The following is a 20,599-nucleotide window of genomic DNA, read 5'->3' as shown; positions in this document are numbered from 1 at the left end:
TATGCAGAAGACGATGAAGCATTGGGCTTTAATTGCGGGCTTTATTAATGGGCCTCTGTTCTGATGTCTACTTGGATTTGGATCTCTCATATAGTCATTTTTATAATATTTTATCCGAAGATATATTAAATAGATTAAAGATTATATGTTCTGAGGGATTAATCAACTTATTTTTAAATAATTAAATTAGTTAGAGATGTTTTCATAAATTGAATTCATAATAGAATTTTCATGCTACTGTTGTCATGTTTGCAATGAAAAATAATCTAATTTTTCTTACAACTAACATAATTAATATATTTAAAATTATTTTAACATAACTATTAAAATCTAAATGTCTTTAATTTTGGATGTAGTGAATAAGAGAAATTTATCGAGAAATTATAAGATGTTTCATATTTATATCTAAGAGGTTCGGAAAATGGGAAATTTTGGCGGAAAAAAGAAAAAAATCGTATGACTCGTTGACAAATAAAAAATATTTAGTGATAAAGACTTTGATGATTAAAAAGGATAGATAATGTCCAATATTTATCGTTAAATTTTAAATATCATTTGAGGTTAAGATTTTTTTTAATCAAATAGTATCCTAAAATTAGACTAACGGTCAAAATTAAACAACTTAAAAGTTTAACGATAATATTGACTATTATTATCCTTTTTATCCACCCACCACAACTCTAAAGTGGATTTTGATAATATTTTTATAAAACGATTTTTTTTTTTTTTTAAAAAACAATGTTTTCAAAGTCTAGTTTTAGAGACAACATAGAAATGTTTTTTTTAATGTTTCCAAAATAAAAAACACGGCCTCTAGGATTATTCAAAGGAGTCATTCCTCGTTTCTTCGGGGTTGCTCCACTTGGTGCCATTACATTTTGCTGGCTATGAACTCGTAAGTAAAGCGATGGACTTAGATATGGAAGCTATTGACCAACTCTCGCACAGAATCAGGAAATTAAGCTTTATTTTGATCGAGTTCTATAAGGTTAAAAACTCAAGTGTCCTCTCAGAGCTTTTTCATGACGCAAAATGTTTTGTGATGTTTCTGTAGATATGTACTGTTGACTTATATTGCTTAATTAATCGTGATCTCCGAATTTCTGTCACTGTTATGTTTCTTTCTCTTTGTACTGGTCAAGAATAATGTGTCGGGGCCTTGTGAGCGGAGCACGAACGTGGCAATATTTTTTGATTACGTCCTGGTAGATTGGGTAAGTTGGGTAAGCAATCTATCGAGCAGAGATGATGTTATTTCCATGTAATGATTTTTGACTTGATGGGATCAGTCTGGCCTAACCTGATGGGATGAACCTAGCTTGGTCTGGAGGGATGAGCTCAGGTAGCTCGACTTGATGAGATGAGCCCGGGTGGCTGAGCTTCCCTGGCTTGATGGGATGTCCGGGTGTCTTGGCCTGTCCTGACATGGTGGGATGAGTCTGGCATAGCCTGGTGAAATGAGCATGGCCTGACCTAATAGTATGATCTGGGGTGGCCTGGCCTGTGAGTACCCTTGACACGGTAAGATGAGCTAGTGTTAGACGATCTGCACACACTCAACAAAAAAATGTCAGTGGGGGCGTCAGAAGAGTTTCCGGCCTGATAACACAAACGCTTAAGTCAATACAGGGTTTACTAAGTAAAGAGAATTTATTGAGTGCAGTAGAATGCCATATTTCTTTCTAAAAGAATGAGCTAACATGAGTATTTATAAAAGGAAGATGACATCGATTATAGTGTATGGACATTGTTCCTGATTAGAAATATGTCTAAGCCTTGTCCTCTAACAACTGTCCATGCCCTCTTCTCTGTTAGTAAGCATGACGACCCATATTGTTTTGATCTTGTTATGGGCACTGATTGTTATGCTAATGATTTTGAGGCATGTTAACCCATACTCATTCGGTGGTGATTAATTGAGATGAGCCCTGGCGGTGACTGAACCCTGGCCCTGGTCGAGCGACATCAACCTTGGTCGAGTGACAGGACCCTGGAATGATCGAGTGAGATGAACCCTGTTCGGGTGACTAAAACTTAGCCCTGGTCGGGCGAAATAAACCCTGGTCAGATGACAGAACCCTGACCCTGATCGGGTGAGATGGACCCTGGTCGGGTGACTAACACTGGTAGGGCGAGATGAATAATGTTCGAGTGACAAAACCCTGGCCCTGATTGGGCGAGATGAACCATGGTCAGGTGAGATGACCCTGGTTGGATGATCTGAACCTTGGTTAACTTCTTACCCAAGCTCTGCTCAGTTTTCCGAGAACAACTTGGAATATGGTCCTGTTTTTGGCCCTCCATTCATGCCCAAGTCCAAGGATGATCAGGGCCTTTCTAGGGCATCACCACTTTCAAAGTGAACACTTAAACACGTAACTCCACAAAAGCCAAAACTCTTTGGGTTACAACTCAAAATTATCACATAAACATCTTTATCTTGTCTTTACCAGAAAAAGAAAGGAAAAAAAAAACCAGCAAATATGAAATACTTAAATTTCACTTTTATTAGAATTGATATAAATGGTGAGTGATACAGTAGTCACTCAATGAGCAAGGTGTATTCCTCCATTCAAACATTTCAAAAATAATTATACAGAAAATAATAAAAGGAGAATGATCGTTTTTATTCTCAGAGAAACATAACAGAAATAGAGCATAATTGTGCCTTACTCGAATCCAGAAACAAAGCTAGTCGTGACCGAAATTTTCGATCCACATGCACATAAATATTTTGTTATCTTAATTTAACTGATATCAGTCTTTTAGATTTGACAATTCTAGAGATAAGTTGGAACAACGTATTTTTCCACGATATCATGGTTTGGGACATTCAGAACAACAAAGTTTCACACATTATTATGGAGAAATTTTCTCTAAAGACAATCTACAATGATTGAATCTTCGCACCCCCTAATTAAAATAGGGTTCTTGATTTTGAAAACCTTCCGGCAGACCCTAGACAACGACCAACAATATGAAGTTATGATAATAATTGTAGGAATCGGGCGCGAATGACGTATTTATTAATTAAAGAGATCTTTTCGGTCTGTTCTTCATGACTTTACACAAACTGAAATAAGAAATGTGAGAAAATGTTTGCTGCTAATTGGTTTCAAAAATATCCGAATTGGTTGGAGTATAACATATCCAAAGATAGTGCATATTGTTTATGCGACAATTTCATATCGTGAAAATATTGAAATTTTATAAATCTCATACCGATATTGATATCAAATATTTCGATACGATATCATACCATTACGAAAATTTCAATATTTCAATACGTTAAGTGCTGTATATTTTGGGTAATTCCCTGCCCCTGGTTTTTAGGCGTTTGTTGATTCAAAATTATTAAATGGTTTTAGGCATTTGTTAGTTTTATTCCATTATCTTTGTTCTTTGACAATTTTAGTAAATTTTTTTACGTTAAGTTTATATAGCACATATGCAGAGCAAATATGGTGCAGATGAGTGTCATCTTACATAATCTATTTTAATAAAAAATGATTAAAATCGTCAAAAATTGGAAGATACAAAACTAAATTGAAGATTAACAATATATATGACTAAAATAGCGAATAAACAAATATACAAGAATGTTTTCATTTATTTATCACATATTAGCTTTTATTAATTTAGTCCGACTTAGATATAATATTAATATATTAGTAATTCATATAATTTTTTTTAATTCCAAAAGACAGTGTACCCTAGAAAACTAAGTGACGAGCCATTTCTTTTTAGTATGATAAACGTACGTTGGGCTTTGTTAGATAATCGAGAAAATGACATGACAAAGTTAAGCACGTATAAGATATTTCTACAACTTGAATGATATTATATATTCACTTAATAATATTATTATTATTAAATGAAGAAATTTATTAAATAATCGCAATTTCTGTTTTCCGTCATCATGAAGTCATGATCACGTCATTTTACTCTATGTTTGGGGATTATTCTTTCCTACCCCTGCAGGCACTACTTGCAGGCAGTGCCTGCAGGGGTACATCCAAGGGTCAGAATTTTTTTTGGTCCAATTTTTTTTTAAAAAATTTTTTTTTTCTCCATGAGATTGAATCCCTACCATTGATCCTGGGTGTGGGCACTGCCCCCACACCCAGGATCGAACTTACCTATGTTTGGGATGTAATCTTGACATGTATCCGGGAAACACAAGGTAACACAGCAGCATTATGCCTTTTCCGGTCTCTTTGCTTTAACCTCTTGTCTGGTATTGAGTTGGTCATTGTCTAATCTCAATGAGATATAGATGAAAATGTGCAAATTTGATATTTATCCTTTTTTTTTCTTTGAAAGATAAATATTACGTGAGATGTTTGTTATAACTAGATTTCAAACTCGTGAAGTCGTCTCAAACTTGGAACTTTGGTAAGAGATGGATTACAAACTATCGACCATTTAAATAAAGTTTGAGGAGGTCTCATGTGCAACGACGATCTGTCTATACTTGTAGTGAAAAATAATATTTTTTTACTAAAATCAGTATATAATACACAGTTTTCTTCATAACATAAAGTAACCAAAAATGTATTCGAGTCGGGTTAGAGATTATTAGTTATTTTATGAAAAATATTGTGTATTATATATTTATTTAAGTGAAAAATATTCGATTTTGATTCGTGAGACAGTTGTTTTGTTGATAAGTTTTTAATAGAAAATTTAAGTGAATTTTTGGAGGTAAAAGTAAAATGGTGAAGTTTCAAATAATCATGATGTCCAAAAAAGTATGACCAATGTTGGAATATGTCCGGTGATGCGCACTCCATATTGGCTCAATTCAGATAACAGCTCCTCATACTCAAACAAATATCTTTTTTCCTTTGGAACAGACAAAAAAGTGTCTTTAATCGAACAAATATCTTTATTTTTTATTAAAAAAATTAAAACAAATATCTATCGGATTCCCTCATTTCCAAGTTCACGATAGAGGTTTGGAAGGAAAAATAACAGAAACATGAATATTTTCGCATCCAACCAAAAAAATAGATAAAAAATAATAAAAATTTGAAATCTAGTTTTAGAATATCACATTTTTAGTTTATAGAAATTTTTCAAAAGAAAATGAAATAGTAAAATACAAGTTAACCGGTTCAAGAACCGTGATATCCCGTCGATGTTTTCTGACACTTGAACCTTAAATTTAAGACGAAGTCTCAAGCTCGATTCAACTAGAAAAAATTCCATGATTTCCTATCAAAAAAATAGATATTTGTACGTTCAGATGTCTACAAAATATAAAATACATAGATGCTACCCGACTATGACAAAGATCCCATGTGTGTTCCATATCAATGCTCTGACGTTACAAGGCAAAGAGATGTGGGACTCAGAAAAACAGTGCCCACACCTCATATCAATGGTTGAGACAAATCCATAATTGGATATCTAAGAGGCTTCGTCGAACAACATTGATCGATGAATTATAGACGGGTGTTTCCGATGAAACCTCTCCGACCGACGAAAGATTTGATCCATTACCACCAATCCATAATTTACCAGTTACAAAAATTATGAGTGATTTATAAGTTTGATCAATAAATATCTATAAAATATAGATAAAAATTTGTGTGAGACGATTTAATGGATTGAAGTATTTCATATTTGCTGGCATGATGGTGTTCAATTGTAAATATAACAATTAATATTTTCTTTTAATTAATATCGATCGATCCAAGCTAATTGGCCGATGAACTGATAAACAATAATGACAGTGATACGACAAGTAGCTAGCTAGCTAGCTGTGTTTATGTATTTGTTAATACATCAAAATCGTGTTTTATTTTAATTTTTACATTATTAAATTATTTTATAGCATAAACTCAAAACACACATTGTGTTAGTTAATTATAATAATTGTATCATAATTGATCTACTAACTGACTAATAACATTCGATTAGCTAGACTTCAACATAGAGATTGATTCAAACTTTAGATTTTACATACAAATATATATGTAGAATATTTCCTTTTCGTCTATTTATAACGTAAATCAATATAGAATCGAGTATTTATGGTTCGATTAGAGTAATAATAGAGGATATCGGTCCACTTTTCTTACATTAGTTAATTACTCATGATTTGATAAAGATTTTATAAATTCTAGCCAAGTTTTAATCAAGAGTATGTCTCTTATGAGACGGTCTCACGAATCTTTATCTGTGAGATGTGTTAATCCTACCGATATTCACAATAAAAAGTAATACTCTTTATCATAAAAAGTAATACTTTTTTAATGGATGACCTAAATAAGATATTCGTCTCACAAAATACGACGAGACCATCTCACACAAATATTTGTCTTTCTTCAAAGATCTCACTCATGGTTTTGAACTTCAAAAAAGTGAAATTCAAGTTCTCTTTGGGATTTGTTCATACTGAGTATTTAGAGAGAGAGGCCAAAATGATATCCAATAAAACCATGTGATACTGTTTTCTCAACCACAACCAAATTAATTGTTATCTTGGAAAAAGATCACTATATATAATTTTCAAACTAATCCAACTAATTAAAAGCTGACCCTATTAGAATAATCTCTTCAAAAATTAGATGATGAGCATCCAAGAAAAAAAAAAGCAGTTTATTTCTTAAATTATAATGAATGGTTGATACTTAGGATTTACATCTTATATTTTCTGACATCTTAAATAATATACCTAAATCCATGGTGGTCCACTCAAATTTAGGGCAAGGATTATGTTACACCGAGAGCAATAATCTTTGGATCAATGAGGTCAACAATCTTTTGATTCCGCTTCTTCAAAAATGATTCTACTATTCGGATAAAAAATAAAATATAAATTTTTCTGATTACTCTTGTCCTCAAAATATTTTCATATAATAAAAATTACATTTACATTCATTTATATATATTTCACAACACAGTCAAACATTATCTCTTGTAATGATTTTTTTTTGTATTTTATTATAAAAATAATATTAAAATAACTTATTACCAAAGAGTGTATCTTCAAAAAAATAAAAAAATAAAAAAAGTTTTTCACTTTTATTTTCAAATATTACCTAGTTATGAACAATATACAAATTTAATCACTTCTTTAAAAAAATATATATTTTTTTTACAAACACTCCCCTAAATCGAATTACTTGACTAATCAGTTTAGGATTCATGATGTCCTAACCTCGAGAGTTGGTACTAAAATATACACATGAAACACGTTTAGATGGATTAACAAAGCTCGTGGTTGGCCACGTTGATAGAGACCATGGCGGAGCCACATACATATATAGTCCGGGTGGCTCAATTTTTTTAAAAAAAACAATTTATATGTAAATTTTATATAATTTTGGAATAATATGATATTAGTCCGGATAGATCAATTTAAAATATTAAAAGATTCTAAAATTTAAAATTCTAACTCGAGCAGAGTCATATCTCTGGCTCTGCCACTGAATAGAGAACAACTTCAATGACATATTCTTGTATATTTTGTTGATTCTCCGTGCTTTATCAAGTAACAATTTATGTAATCGTATTTGAAATATTGTAAATTTTCAAATCCTACAACAAAATAAATAAATACATCTCCATGAAAATAAATACATGCACACGGTGAAATTCATTGAATATGTATACGTTAATAATGGTAAAAAGGCTGGTAATGGAGTAAAGAGATTTGACTTTTTTCCCCCCGTAAAATTTAGAAAGAAAAAGGGAAATTAAAAAGGGAAATTTTTTGAATTTACGTCAGAATTTTTATAATTGTTTTTTTTTTACGAGAGTAATTTTTTTTATAATATCACGAAAATTCAAAACACTGAATATCACATGTAAACCAATCGTTTTGGTGGGGCAAAAAGGCTGGTAATGGAGTAAAATATAGAATCATGAAGAGTGCAGTTGATAGAAATTTGAAGGAAGAAAAATCACCCCATTTCTTTATATGCATCGCCCAACGAAACACACCCCTTTAAGCAAAAACAAACTAGCTAAATATTCTTGCATATGATATAAACATTAATTCAAGAGAACCATGTATTCTCAAAAGTCCTAACAACATGTACAAGTACTCATTCAATTGGAGGAACGATTCCGGGGAGCTCGACGTGTTCGAGGCAGCTCAGTATTTCTCCGGTGCTGTTGATGATCAAATATTGGGGAACTTCAACAATGCTTCAAATTTTTCTCAGAAAGTCATCGGAAAAGAAAGGCAGCACCAAGGTCAGAGAGCTGCAAGAATGAGCCTCGATTCGACTATGAGGGATGATATAACTCCACGAGATCAGGCAAAAGATTCATATAAGAGCAAGGAAAACAAGAAGTACAGGCATCCGAGTTCTCCAGGCGGTAAGCTTGCTAGTTTCTTGAATTCACTGTTCAGTCAAACAAGATCGAAGAAGAAGCGTAAATCCCAATCCGTTGGCCCGAAATATTTTCAAGAAAAAGAAATCCCTGGTGAAAGAAGGGAAAGGAGAAGCAGCATCAGCCATTTCCGTACCAACACTAATTCTAAAAATGTTGATTCTAAATCCAGGAATTTTTGCTTGAGTTCTGGTTTTATGCAATCCGCTCCCACAAAACCTGGCAAAGAAGTCAAATTCAGGGATTTGTTTGAGCGTCAGAAGCATAAAGATGAGGGGAATGAGAAGCCAAACTCTTTGCAGAATCAGTTTTGTACTGAGAAAAAGTGCACGGATGATGCCTGGATTGCGGAGATTAACAAGAATTCTGGCATGAATTGGATCGACGATCAGTACACATCGGAAGAAAAGGAGTTCAGGAAATTCAGTGATTGTGATGACGGTGGAGATACAGATTCAAGTTCGGATCTGTTTGAATTGCCAAATTGTGACTTAGAATTTTATTCAAATGGTCGGCCTGTTTATGAAACAACTAGGGTAAACAGCATCAGGAGAGGTGCTCCAGTTTAATTTTAATTCTTATTCATGTATTATTTTTCGACATTATTATATATAAAATATATATTCGGAAGACAGTCTAATTATATATATTTACTTTTATTATCTTAATCTGTATTTATTTATTTACTAGTATTCGGGTTATTATGGATAAGTGAGAGATTATATTATTTCATTTTGAGTTAGATAGCTTAAATAGCTGTACACAATTTCACATATATATTTTATCTTCAGAAAATGTCCCATTGGTAATTGCTTAGCTACTTTAAATATCTATTGATATCACATTTATATAAAATCCGAGGACGTTATCAGATGAAACGAGATAATCAGTTGATCATCTCGTGTAAAAAGACGGTGTTATAATTTCAGCTACAACAGAGGATCCAAATTCATTATGATGCAATATTGTTGTTAATCACTATTTTTATTTCATTTCAGGATAATGAAAGTGTTTAATTGATAATATGAATATTTGGATATTTTGTAAATGAACAACTGAGTTTTACTCTAAAATTCACAAGGATTTCACCACAATCAACTTATACATGAACAATTCAGATCGGAAAACGTTGTTATACATATTGAAAAAAACTAGCTCGTTATGTTCATCGCAAAAATTAATTCAATTATTGGTTTTTTAGTTATTCAGAAAGTGAATATATAACCTTAGAGTAGGTATCTATATCTGGATTAAAAATAATATTTTTCATTGATCGTATGAGTTTTTATGATAATATTTTGGGTAACAATCCTTATAATAGAAACATTCCATGCTAGCTCATTCGGATAAACTATATAAACCATGATATTTAATAAAATCAAAATAAAAAATATTATATTATTTTTTAGATTTTTATATTTCAAAAACCTTAAATCCTGTGAGATCGTTTAATGAAAGTTTTTCTGCATAAACACTACCCACATTTACAATAAAAAGTGATATGTTGGCATGAAAATAATTTTTTCCATGAGTTGCCTAAATAAGATATATTCATCATAAAATTGACCTGTAAGATCGTCTAATGAGAATTTTTGTGTAAAATTATTGATTTCTGAGTTGTAGATAATTATCACTACATTTTTTTTCTGACTTTTGGACAAGTATAACATAAATGTTATCATGCATAATTATTGTATCTATTCAAACACTAGCATCATTGATTATTTGATTATTATGTTTGATTTGTGGGGGTATTTATTGATTCTTAGAGATCAAGCCACGACTCCTGCTTTCCTAAAAGTACTACACAGCTTTAGCAATTAAAAAGGAATGGCAACAGGCATGGGTAGAAAGGATACCCGATAAAAACTCAATTTGTTTGGGCCGGCTTGGGTAATGTTAAATGGTCGGGTAATTGACATTCAATTTTTGTACCCCAACGGGTATGAGCCGGCTACCTGGTTTTAAAGTAATACAGTATCTGGCTCATACTCAGCTCATTTAGATTTTTGTTTAGGTAAATAATTACACTCTTAATTCTAAACATCTTATTTCGTATGTGATTTTATGGTTTATATGTAACACCACATAACGACGATTGTATTCATTGTATCAAGACGAGTCTTTCTAGCGGGCTTGTGTCCCCACTCACAGGCGTTTTAGGAAACTTATCAGAGAGTCGCTCATCTCAGAATTATCCCAAGTCAAGCGTCAAGTACGCATAACTTTAAAGTCCTTATGTGAAAAGCTTCCGAAAATAAGACGCACATTTTTTTATATGAGTAGTATCTATCAAATTTTTTAAATTCTTCTCATATTCAAATTCTCATATCTAAAATTTTTTTGGAATCACTCTCATTCCGACGTAGGATCGGTTCATTCATGTTCACTTCGCTAGAAGCTTGCTAAGAGCCGTTCATTTGTCCGTGCAACCTCATGACACCGACGATCACCTTCGGTCAGTGACGGATCCAGGAATAAGAGTTGGGGTGGGCTTGAACTCAATATGATAAGTTATATATTATTAAAAAAAAAAGTACATTATATCGTTCAACGAAGTTGTGCCTTACGGGATTTTAAAACATAAAATTCATCAATAATAGAATTTACATCAATATGTTTAGCTAAATCTCGTTCAATATAGAGTGTCAAACAATCGGCAAGAAAGTCATCCTCCATTTTATTGCGAAGTGCCGTCTTCACATGCTTCATTGCTGAAAAAGCCCGTTCAATAGTGGCAGTAGACACAGATAATGTCAAAACAAGATGAATCAATCTAGTCAACATAACATAAACACTTGACCGTCCACTCTCGGTCAATTGCTGACACAACTCAAAGTGGTAATGATGTTCTATTGAATAAACCGTCGCTAATTAAAACCGCCGATCCACTTTTTTTTTTTATTTTTAATAATGTAGCGACGGTTTTAGCAATAACCGTCGCTAATAATTGCGACAGTTTTTTATAAAACTGTCGCCGATCCACATCGGCGACAGGTTTACTAAAACCGTCGCAAAAGTAGCGACGGTTATCAAAAACCGTCGCTAAAACCGTCGCTAAATAAAAAAAATTGGCCTGAGTACTTTCATCGGGCTTGAATCCCTGATAGAATGTAGTAGCCCGAATTCCAAATTGGGTAATTAATGGATTAATGGTGATTAAGAAGGTTTAATGTGTAATTTTGACCGTGGTCATGATCGGACGGACCGAAGATGGTTCGGTAGCACCGAAGAGTTCGGACGATCCGAAGTGGGTTCGGTGGATCCGATCATGAGGTGTCAAGAGTTGATCGACACGTCAGTTTACATGCAAGTTCGGATGATCCGAAGTGTAGGTTCGGTGGATCCGATCATGAGGTGTCAAGAGCCGATGGACACGTAGGAGTTCGGACGTTCCGAAGTGGGTTCGGTGGATCCGAACATAGCCTATAAATAGTGCTCGGATTTCCTCATTTGGCATTGCAAATTCTTGAGTTGTGTCTCATATTTGAGAAGTTTGGAAGGTTTCTAGGGTTAGTTGTCGGTCGAGCGATAGCCAAGAGCTGCCAGGATTGGTAGTATAGCGACGCCTGAGTTACGAGGAAATCGACATCAAAGGGCTGTCGACGGACGAAGGTAAACCCTAAACCTTTGGTAGTACTGGTTTTGCTAGTCGAGCATGGTAGTATTGTTCATTGGGTATGCTTTTGATGCGTAGGCTTATTCTAGACCTGATTAGCGGTGTTGCGTAAGGCTAGGCTTGCTGTGATAGAGGTACGAAAGTACTATCCGAGATATCCTGGTCGAGTATACATCCTTATATGTGTTGCATGATTATGTGATGCATTGATATATGTCATATGATGCATGCTATTATGTCACGTTTTATGATGCATGTTGCATTTCATGTTGAGCCGTATTTCCTTCGAGATAGCCTTTACTGTTGAGCTGTATCTCTTTCGAGATAAGCTATATCTTGTGGGGCCGCTCAGCCCTGTCTTGTCTTGTGGACGCATGGACACCGAGAGTACACAGTGGCCGACGGGTCCGGAGGGCTTCGGTGATCCGGGACATTTTAGGTCCACGTCTGTTCTTGTAGTGGATGCAGTGACCCAGAGGAGTACCGCGCGGCACTATCCACTTGGCGGCCTCTAGTCCCGGATCACCGAAGCCCTCCGGACCCGTCGGCCACTGTGTACTCTCGGTGTCCATGCGTCCACAAGACAAGACAGGGCTGAGCGGCCCCACAAGATATAGCTTATCTCGAAAGAGATACAGCTCAACAGTAAAGGCTATCTCGAAGGAAATACGGCTCAACATGAAATGCAACATGCATCATAAAACGTGACATAATAGCATGCATCATATGACATATATCAATGCATCACATAATCATGCAACACATATAAGGATGTATACTCGACCAGGATATCTCGGATAGTACTTTCGTACCTCTATCACAGCAAGCCTAGCCTTACGCAACACCGCTAATCAGGTCTAGAATAAGCCTACGCATCAAAAGTATACCCAATGAACAATACTACCATGCTCGACTAGCAAAACCAGTACTACCAAAGGTTTAGGGTTTACCTTCGTCCGTCGACAGCCCTTTGATGTCGATTTCCTCGTAACTCAGGCGTCGCTACACTACCAATCCTGGCAGCTCTTGGCTATCGCTCGACCGACAACTAACCCTAGAAACCTTCCAAACTTCTCAAATATGAGACACAACTCAAGAATTTGCAATGCCAAATGAGGAAATCCGAGCACTATTTATAGGCTATGTTCGGATCCACCGAACCCACTTCGGAACGTCCGAACTCCTACGTGTCCATCGGCTCTTGACACCTCATGATCGGATCCACCGAACCTACACTTCGGATCATCCGAACTTGCATGTAAACTGACGTGTCGATCAACTCTTGACACCTCATGATCGGATCCACCGAACCCAAATAGCATCACTATTCCTCGAAGACAATGGTAAGTGAGTAATGAAATCCATCGCGATATGCTCCCACTTCCATTCGGGAATAGGTAAGTTCAACAATAATCCTCCCGGTCGACGGTGCTCTGCCTTAACCTGCTGACAAACAAGACACTTGGAAACAAACTGATAAACGCTGCGCTTCATCCCTTTCCACCAAAATCGTGTCCTCAAATCTTTATACATCTTGTTGGTTCCCGGATGGACACTCAACTTGCTTCGATGAGCCTGAGCCAAGATCTCTTCCCTCAAAGTATCATCCTTTGGTACCACAACCCGATTAGACAAACACAGAAGACCATTAGACTGATAATGGAAATTGCTATCTCCACCAACCAATCGGGCTAATCTCTGAGTCTTGAGATCAGACATCTGTGCATCTCGAATCCGAGCGAACAAAGCTGGCTCAGATAAAATGGTAGCAACACGAATGCTCTCCATACCTTTCCGATGTTTGAAATTAAATCCCAATGAACAACAATCCTGGATAGTACTAATCATAGCACTGGTCTGGAGTGCAGAGGTTCTCACCTTGCGACTAAGAGCATCGGCTGTGAGATTCGCAGAACCTGGATGGTATTTGATCTCGCAGTCATAATTTATATATATATATATATATATATATATATATATATATATATATATATATATATATATGTATGTACATTCTTTGTTCAATTTTTGTTATAAATGTACAAAATGAAAATTTTCAAGAATATATATGAATATAGTTATTTGACGGTTTTAATGGGTGAAACTAGTTAACTTTAGGGTATGGGTCGGAATGGATGTGATTATGTGAAGTCCTACAAAACTTAAGAACTACATATACATATACATATATATATATATATATACACACACACACACACATATACATAATTCCTCATCATTAGAAATCAACTAATTATAGTTGATGGGATGCAGAAAAAACATAATCATACCATATGATTATTATTATTATCTAACCTCGTTATAATTTTAAGCTTTAAGTTTAAGGTACGATGTCATCCACTATGGGATGGGGTCCGACATTCTATGATTCGACTTATCCCCTATACATACATTTACTTTGCATAAAAATAGCCAACTTTTTACAGATATTTGGATTATCTAATTTACGACTCACGATTCTAAGTATATATAATAGGTTCCCTTAAATTATACCAATACATCTTCATAAATATATCCTAATATTCGTGACGTTAATGTAACTCATGCGTTTTCGAATAACTTTATCTGAATGTAGTCCTGATCCATATGGTAAATAATATTTTTCACATGAAACATGGAGCAATCTAACACTGTTGTAATCAAATGTATTTATTTTTCCAAAAAACAAACAAAGCATGTTTTGGACTAATCATTGGATCAACATGGAACCCAACTTGATGCTTAGCTTATTACTACTTTTTTTTCCCTTTCCTTTTATGTGATACTTTTTGCGATACTTCAAAATCAAGGCTCAAGGAACAATGACAGAGCATTTTTCCTTTTGCCCAGTGAGATTTCAATGAATTTACAATCACACCCTTGCGCACAGCTTTCATGAGAGATAACCACGATATTTTGTTCTGCTTCCAGATTTTATACACTCGAGTTCGAATCAATTATAAATTTATTTTGCTTCCAAATTTTAACTGTTAATTTGTTCCATTCAATGAGCAATTTAAGCCAAACTGAAAGCCTGTATATATATAATTACTTTAAAAAAATTAAGAGGAAGTTGCAATTTTAATCATGTAAATTGACTTGTTTGAAGTTTACTCTTGTAATATGTTAATGTTCATCAAATAACTTGGATTTTCTTCTTAAAATTTTTTTCGTCTGAGCCCATTAAACAAATCAAATATTGTTTATTTGATATCAATGATATGCTAATGTCTCAATTTACGAGAACAAAACATATATTACACGTATTAAAATTTAACGTAGAAAAATAAAGAAAAATGATATGATTTTTTCATCCCATTTTGAAATATTGGATGTTGTTTTTCTTTATTTTTACTTATATGGATTATAGCGTGTATAACACGATCTCTTTTTTTGTCATATGAATTATGTAGGAGATTATTGTTGTCAAATAAGTAGGGATGTCAATGGGTCTGGGTAAAACCCAGACCCGCAATGGACCCACCCTATCTGGACGGGTTTGGGTATACTAAATGGGTCATGGGGTGGGTCTCGGGTCCAGTTTTTCAGACCCGTGTGGGTATGGGGCGGGTCATGGGTCCTATAACACCCGCCCCATACCCGCCTCATATATGTGAATATAAATATTTTAGGATTTAGTTTTATTAATTTTCATTTTTTTAGTAGCTCACCTCAAGGTCAACCATAGACATGACTGATTTTTTTACTAGCTGGTTTTATATTGATCTGTTTAACTTCTGTTATGACTTATTTTTGGGGATGTCAATATTTTTTTTGGAGAGCTGGTAACTCTTTTTTTTATATAATTCATTATGTTGTGAAAATATTTTGTTTGTTATTATTAAGTGTAGTCGAACACATGATTAGTTTTCTATTGTGTTGTATTTATAGGCTTGTTTGTTTAATAATTCAGTAATGTGACAAAGAAAATTAATGTTCTCATTTAAAAAAAATCGGGTATGACGGGTCTCATGGGTCTAACCCGCCCCGTTTCGTATTCGGGGTGGGACGGATCCAAAGAATATTTTACCTGGGTGGAGTGGGTAATGGGTCATAGTTTATTTCATGGGGCGGGTCTTGGGTTTAGCAATACTCGTCCCATACCCGTCCCATTGACATCTCTACAAATAAGCCAAATTCAATATGAGAAATGATTTTCGGTGAAAAAAGATAAAAATAAAAAATAATTCAAGTTATTAGATGAAAATTAAATTTTGACGAATTGTATGAATAAAACACAAACATATAAAAAATATATATACAGGTGGTCCATAAATCTAAAATAATGTGTAATAATAGTATTAAGGAGGAAGGCCATTTCATGGATGAGGGATAATTCAAGTTATAATTTGAAAATTTAGATATGATATGCTAAAAATTATAAAATTTTAATTTAGTAAATTTTACAATTTTAATAGCAGAATTAACATACCTTTTTTTTCCCAGTACAACATTAGAGTCCTCTCTTAAAAAAATAGATCTTATCATAAAATGATTTCACATATTTATATCCGTGACACAATCATCTCTACATAACTGAATTGAAAAGTCGTAATTTTGACATATAAATGAAATTTTTTCACTCAAAACACTATATATTATACAATATACTTTTGACATAAAAGTAATGGTTTTCACTTAAATCTATATAAATTACACATTATTTTTGCAGTGAAAATAATGATATTTTTGCAGTGAAAATTAATACTTTGGACCAAAAAATAATATTTTTCATAGATGAGTTCGGGTAAGAGATATGTATCACAAAGTTGACTCGTGAGACAATCTCATGAGAATTTTCGTGTTCTTAAAAAAAATTATATAACTTCATCCAAGTGATAATCACACAGTTTTATCGTTTTCCAAATCACTATCACACATTGAGACATACCATATAACATACAAGTTTTATGGTAATTAAAAACTGGATAATTGCATCAACCATCATAAGTCTAAAATGTTTAAAACCCTAAAAATAGATAAAGTCAATACATCCTTCATTTTTTTAAAATCAAACACATTTTCACATATATGTTCTAAAAACTCAAGCATATTTATCTCATCTGATAGACTACTTTATACCTATTTTTAAAAACACATGATGTAAAATACTATTAATTTTACATATGGTATTTTTTGTTTTATTTTTTATTTTTCACCGGGACAGTTGACGTAATTTGCATTGATTAAAAGTACAAAAACTCACGGAAGACCGTCTCACGTGTCATTTGTGAGACAAATCTCATATTCGACCTAGTCCATGAAAAATATTACTTTTCCTCTGACTATGAATCATATCAACAATATGTCTCACGAAAACCTACTCAATAAAAGAGTTGTTAATGATTGATAGTTGTAATGCCCGGAAATTTAATCCTAGTAATCTAGAATTATTGAATTATAATGTGATATGATTACGAAAGGATTAATCGGGACATGAAATAAGATTAAGTATGACGGGTGCAAGTGTTGGACAGAAATAGTGGCGCCCGAGCGGTAAGAAATGACCGCCCGAGCGCCAAATGTGTAATCCGGAAGAATTGGACAGAAGATGCCGCGCTCGAGCGGTAGTTTATCACCGCCCGAGCGCCAGTGCGCGACATGCCGAGTGCTTGGACAGAATGTTCGGCGCCCGAGCGGTAGTTTTTGACCGCTCGAGCGCCGCCTGAATTGTATGGAAATGAGCCACGTTTCTTTAACCGAGCAACTTGTAATATATATACGTTTATCCTTCACTTTGAAGATTCAGAAGCAAGAATAATCGAGAAAAGGGTTCTGTTTTTGTGTTGAAAATTTTTACGCCTTTTCTGAGAAATCCGTCCGTCAGAATTTGAATCCGACTTCAGTACTGTAATCCTATCGACGTAGGCTACACTGTGACGTAAGTCTTGCTATGTTTTGACATGCTTTGAAATTATGTCATTGTCAGAATTGAATGGAATTCATATATGACGTTCTTGACATCATAGACATCATAGAATCGAAGTCAGATTTAGAAACGGACTGATTATAGAATTGTTATGAATTTTTAGGGTATATTGATTTATACCGGACAGATTTGGATTATGGATTGATTATAGTTTATATTGGATATGGGTTATAGATTGTAATTGATAGATTTTGAGATGGTATTGACGGGAATAGTGAAATGATACTGTTATGCCGTTGATTTTGAATTAAATTCAGATTGATCAGATTGTTATCGATTTGGGAGGTATATTGATATGAGATTATTGATATTGTGATTACCAGACAGACTGTGAATTCAGGACTTCGACTGAGCAGGAAACCGAGACTGCAACGAAAGGTATAAGTCAATGTGGTATTGGGAGATGAACTTGAGTCGGTTTAGACTTGGGTTTCCCTAAATCACATACTTTATTTTATTGCATGGATATTTACATTACATTGATTAATGTACTTGTTCTCTTGAAATTAGATGACAGGTATTAGACTAGTTATCTTGTGACAGAAGTGCCGGATAGTGGTGGGATCGCCACGGCACATTGCACGATGTCTCAAGATAGGATATTAGCGATAGAGTTACAGTCCTTGACGGTTAGGTCAGGACACTGGATGTGTGGTTATATCGAGTAATGGAATCTTTTACGGAATTCGATATAGGAACACCATATTTGGTTATATCGAGTAAATGGTATTGGAATTCTTCTATTACGGAATTCGATATAGGAATACCAGGGCACTGGTTATATCGAGTAATAGAAATTATGGTTCCATCCTTTACGGAATTCGATATAGGAATACCATATCTGGAAACCGGGATCCCTAGACTAGGATGGAGTCTAGTCTGAATTATGTGTCGACAGTTTGATTTAATATTGTTTATGTTTCAGATTTGGATTCATATTCATGTTACCTGATTACATGCTTTATATTGTTTATATGATTGCATGTTTCATTGATTTATATTGGGATTTATTCTCACCGGAGTTATCCGGCTGTTGTCTTGTCTGTATGTGTACTTGACAACAGGTGGAACAGGATCAGGGTCCAGGAAATGAGGAGAGATCGAGAGTAGAGTGGAGGCTCCGGACTTGGATTGTAGATAGGGTTGGACACTTGACATTAGTTGTTTAAACCGTAGTTAGTTTGAATGTATGTAGTACAGGACTTGTATTGTATTTTATATACTGAGATGTATATAGGTTTGTATGTCACTACGTTCCGCATTTTAAAAAAAAAAAATTTAGACCATGTTTTAATTGATTAATTAGTCCCAATGATGATTAAGAACTTGATTAGCGTCCGGGTCCCCACAATAGTAGTACAACATTATTTTTTTAAAAAAATATATGAATAAACCAAACCATGTAAAAAAAATTTCAAAATATTTTCAGTATTTTTCAACATTAAATGATAAAACATAAAACCTTAAACATCCATGAGAAAAATCAATTTAAAATTTTATAATAATGAAAAAATCTTGAAGAAATCTAAGAAATTGGGTTATGACAGAATGAATCACATAATTTAAAGTTGATCGAGGATGACACCATAGTTTTAAAACATGCGGCGTGCAAGAAAGCAAACGAAGTATCGATAGAGGTTCTTGCTTTTTATCAATCCCAGGACTTTTAAGTACAAGGAGATTAATTAGAGTTGAAATTCAATTACATAAATTATATTTTCTTGAAAAAAAAAAAGTGCATCCATTCATATTATTAGTAAATAAGTTATTCGATAAATCCTATATATACTTTGTTTGGAAAAATAGTGAAAATGATATTCTAATTTGTTTATTGTGTGTTGTGGTTCTTGTAAGTATTTAAACTAGAATTTCAATCATGTAAGTTATATATGTTTTGATTTCTAATATTTTTTTCCAGAATATGTTGACTTGACATTATAATATATAGATGTGACATCGAGAAATATTGACATGTTTGCCCCCAGATGTGAGCACTCTATCAAAAAATGATCAAAATCCAAAATCTCAAACATATATAATAGCTTGCAAATCACACACTATGTAAGATTATAGAAGGCTTCGGATAAATTCAAACAAATAAAACTTTTATTAACTTTGAACTGCAAACTTTGACCTCAAACTCTACTCACTTACCCTCACGACAACATATTAGTTTATGCACAAAAATTCGTGTGAGATAGTATCACAAATCAATTTTATGAGACATATATTCTATTTTGGTCACCCATGAAAAAATCTTACTTTTTATTCCAAAATATTTTTTTATTATAAATATGAGTAGAGTTGACTCGTCTCATGAAAAAAAGATTCACGAGACCGTCATTAGAGACCTGAAAGGAAAAATAATTATTGGTTTCCAAGATATATTATATTTCTTAATATTATATTTTTCTTATTAATAAGATTTTGTGAAATAATTAATTAAGTGTTTTGTCTTTCTAGATCTTCTATAATTATTCTAAGAGTTCGTGATATGATATTATTGTTTAAAATAGTTTATTTCTAATAAAACTCTTGTTTTCATATTTTGTAGAATTCATTTTTGAAATAAATTCTAGGAGAAAAAGAGTTTATATAAAGATGAGAAATCGGTGGCTGAAAAAGTTTTTTTTTTGCACGGCGAGAGATATAGAAAAATATTATCAGAGAGAAAGATTAAGTCTCAGAGCGTTGCCATTGCT

General features: G+C 33.7%; 1 protein-coding gene across 1 annotated transcript; it reads left to right on the top strand.

The window, feature by feature from the left end:
* Positions 1-7,879: 7,879 nt before the first annotated feature.
* LOC140833459 (protein BIG GRAIN 1-like E) lies at positions 7,880-8,994 on the top strand. The gene has a single exon (XM_073197794.1). The coding sequence runs from the start codon at positions 8,046-8,048 to the stop codon at positions 8,916-8,918; it is 873 nt and encodes a 290-aa protein (XP_073053895.1). The 5' UTR covers positions 7,880-8,045; the 3' UTR covers positions 8,919-8,994.
* Positions 8,995-20,599: the final 11,605 nt, after the last annotated feature.

Source organism: Primulina eburnea, chromosome 6 (assembly GCF_022965805.1).
Source record: "Primulina eburnea isolate SZY01 chromosome 6, ASM2296580v1, whole genome shotgun sequence".
NCBI classification, from domain to species: Eukaryota; Viridiplantae; Streptophyta; class Magnoliopsida; order Lamiales; family Gesneriaceae; genus Primulina; species Primulina eburnea.
Note: the sequence above shows the minus strand (reverse complement) of the source record. Positions and strands in the feature narration are given on the sequence as shown.

Bases quoted from the DNA above. Each gene is read 5' to 3' on its own strand.
- LOC140833459 (XM_073197794.1), top strand. From the start codon at position 8,046: ATGTACAAGTACTCATTCAATTGGAGGAACGATTCCGGGGAGCTCGAC.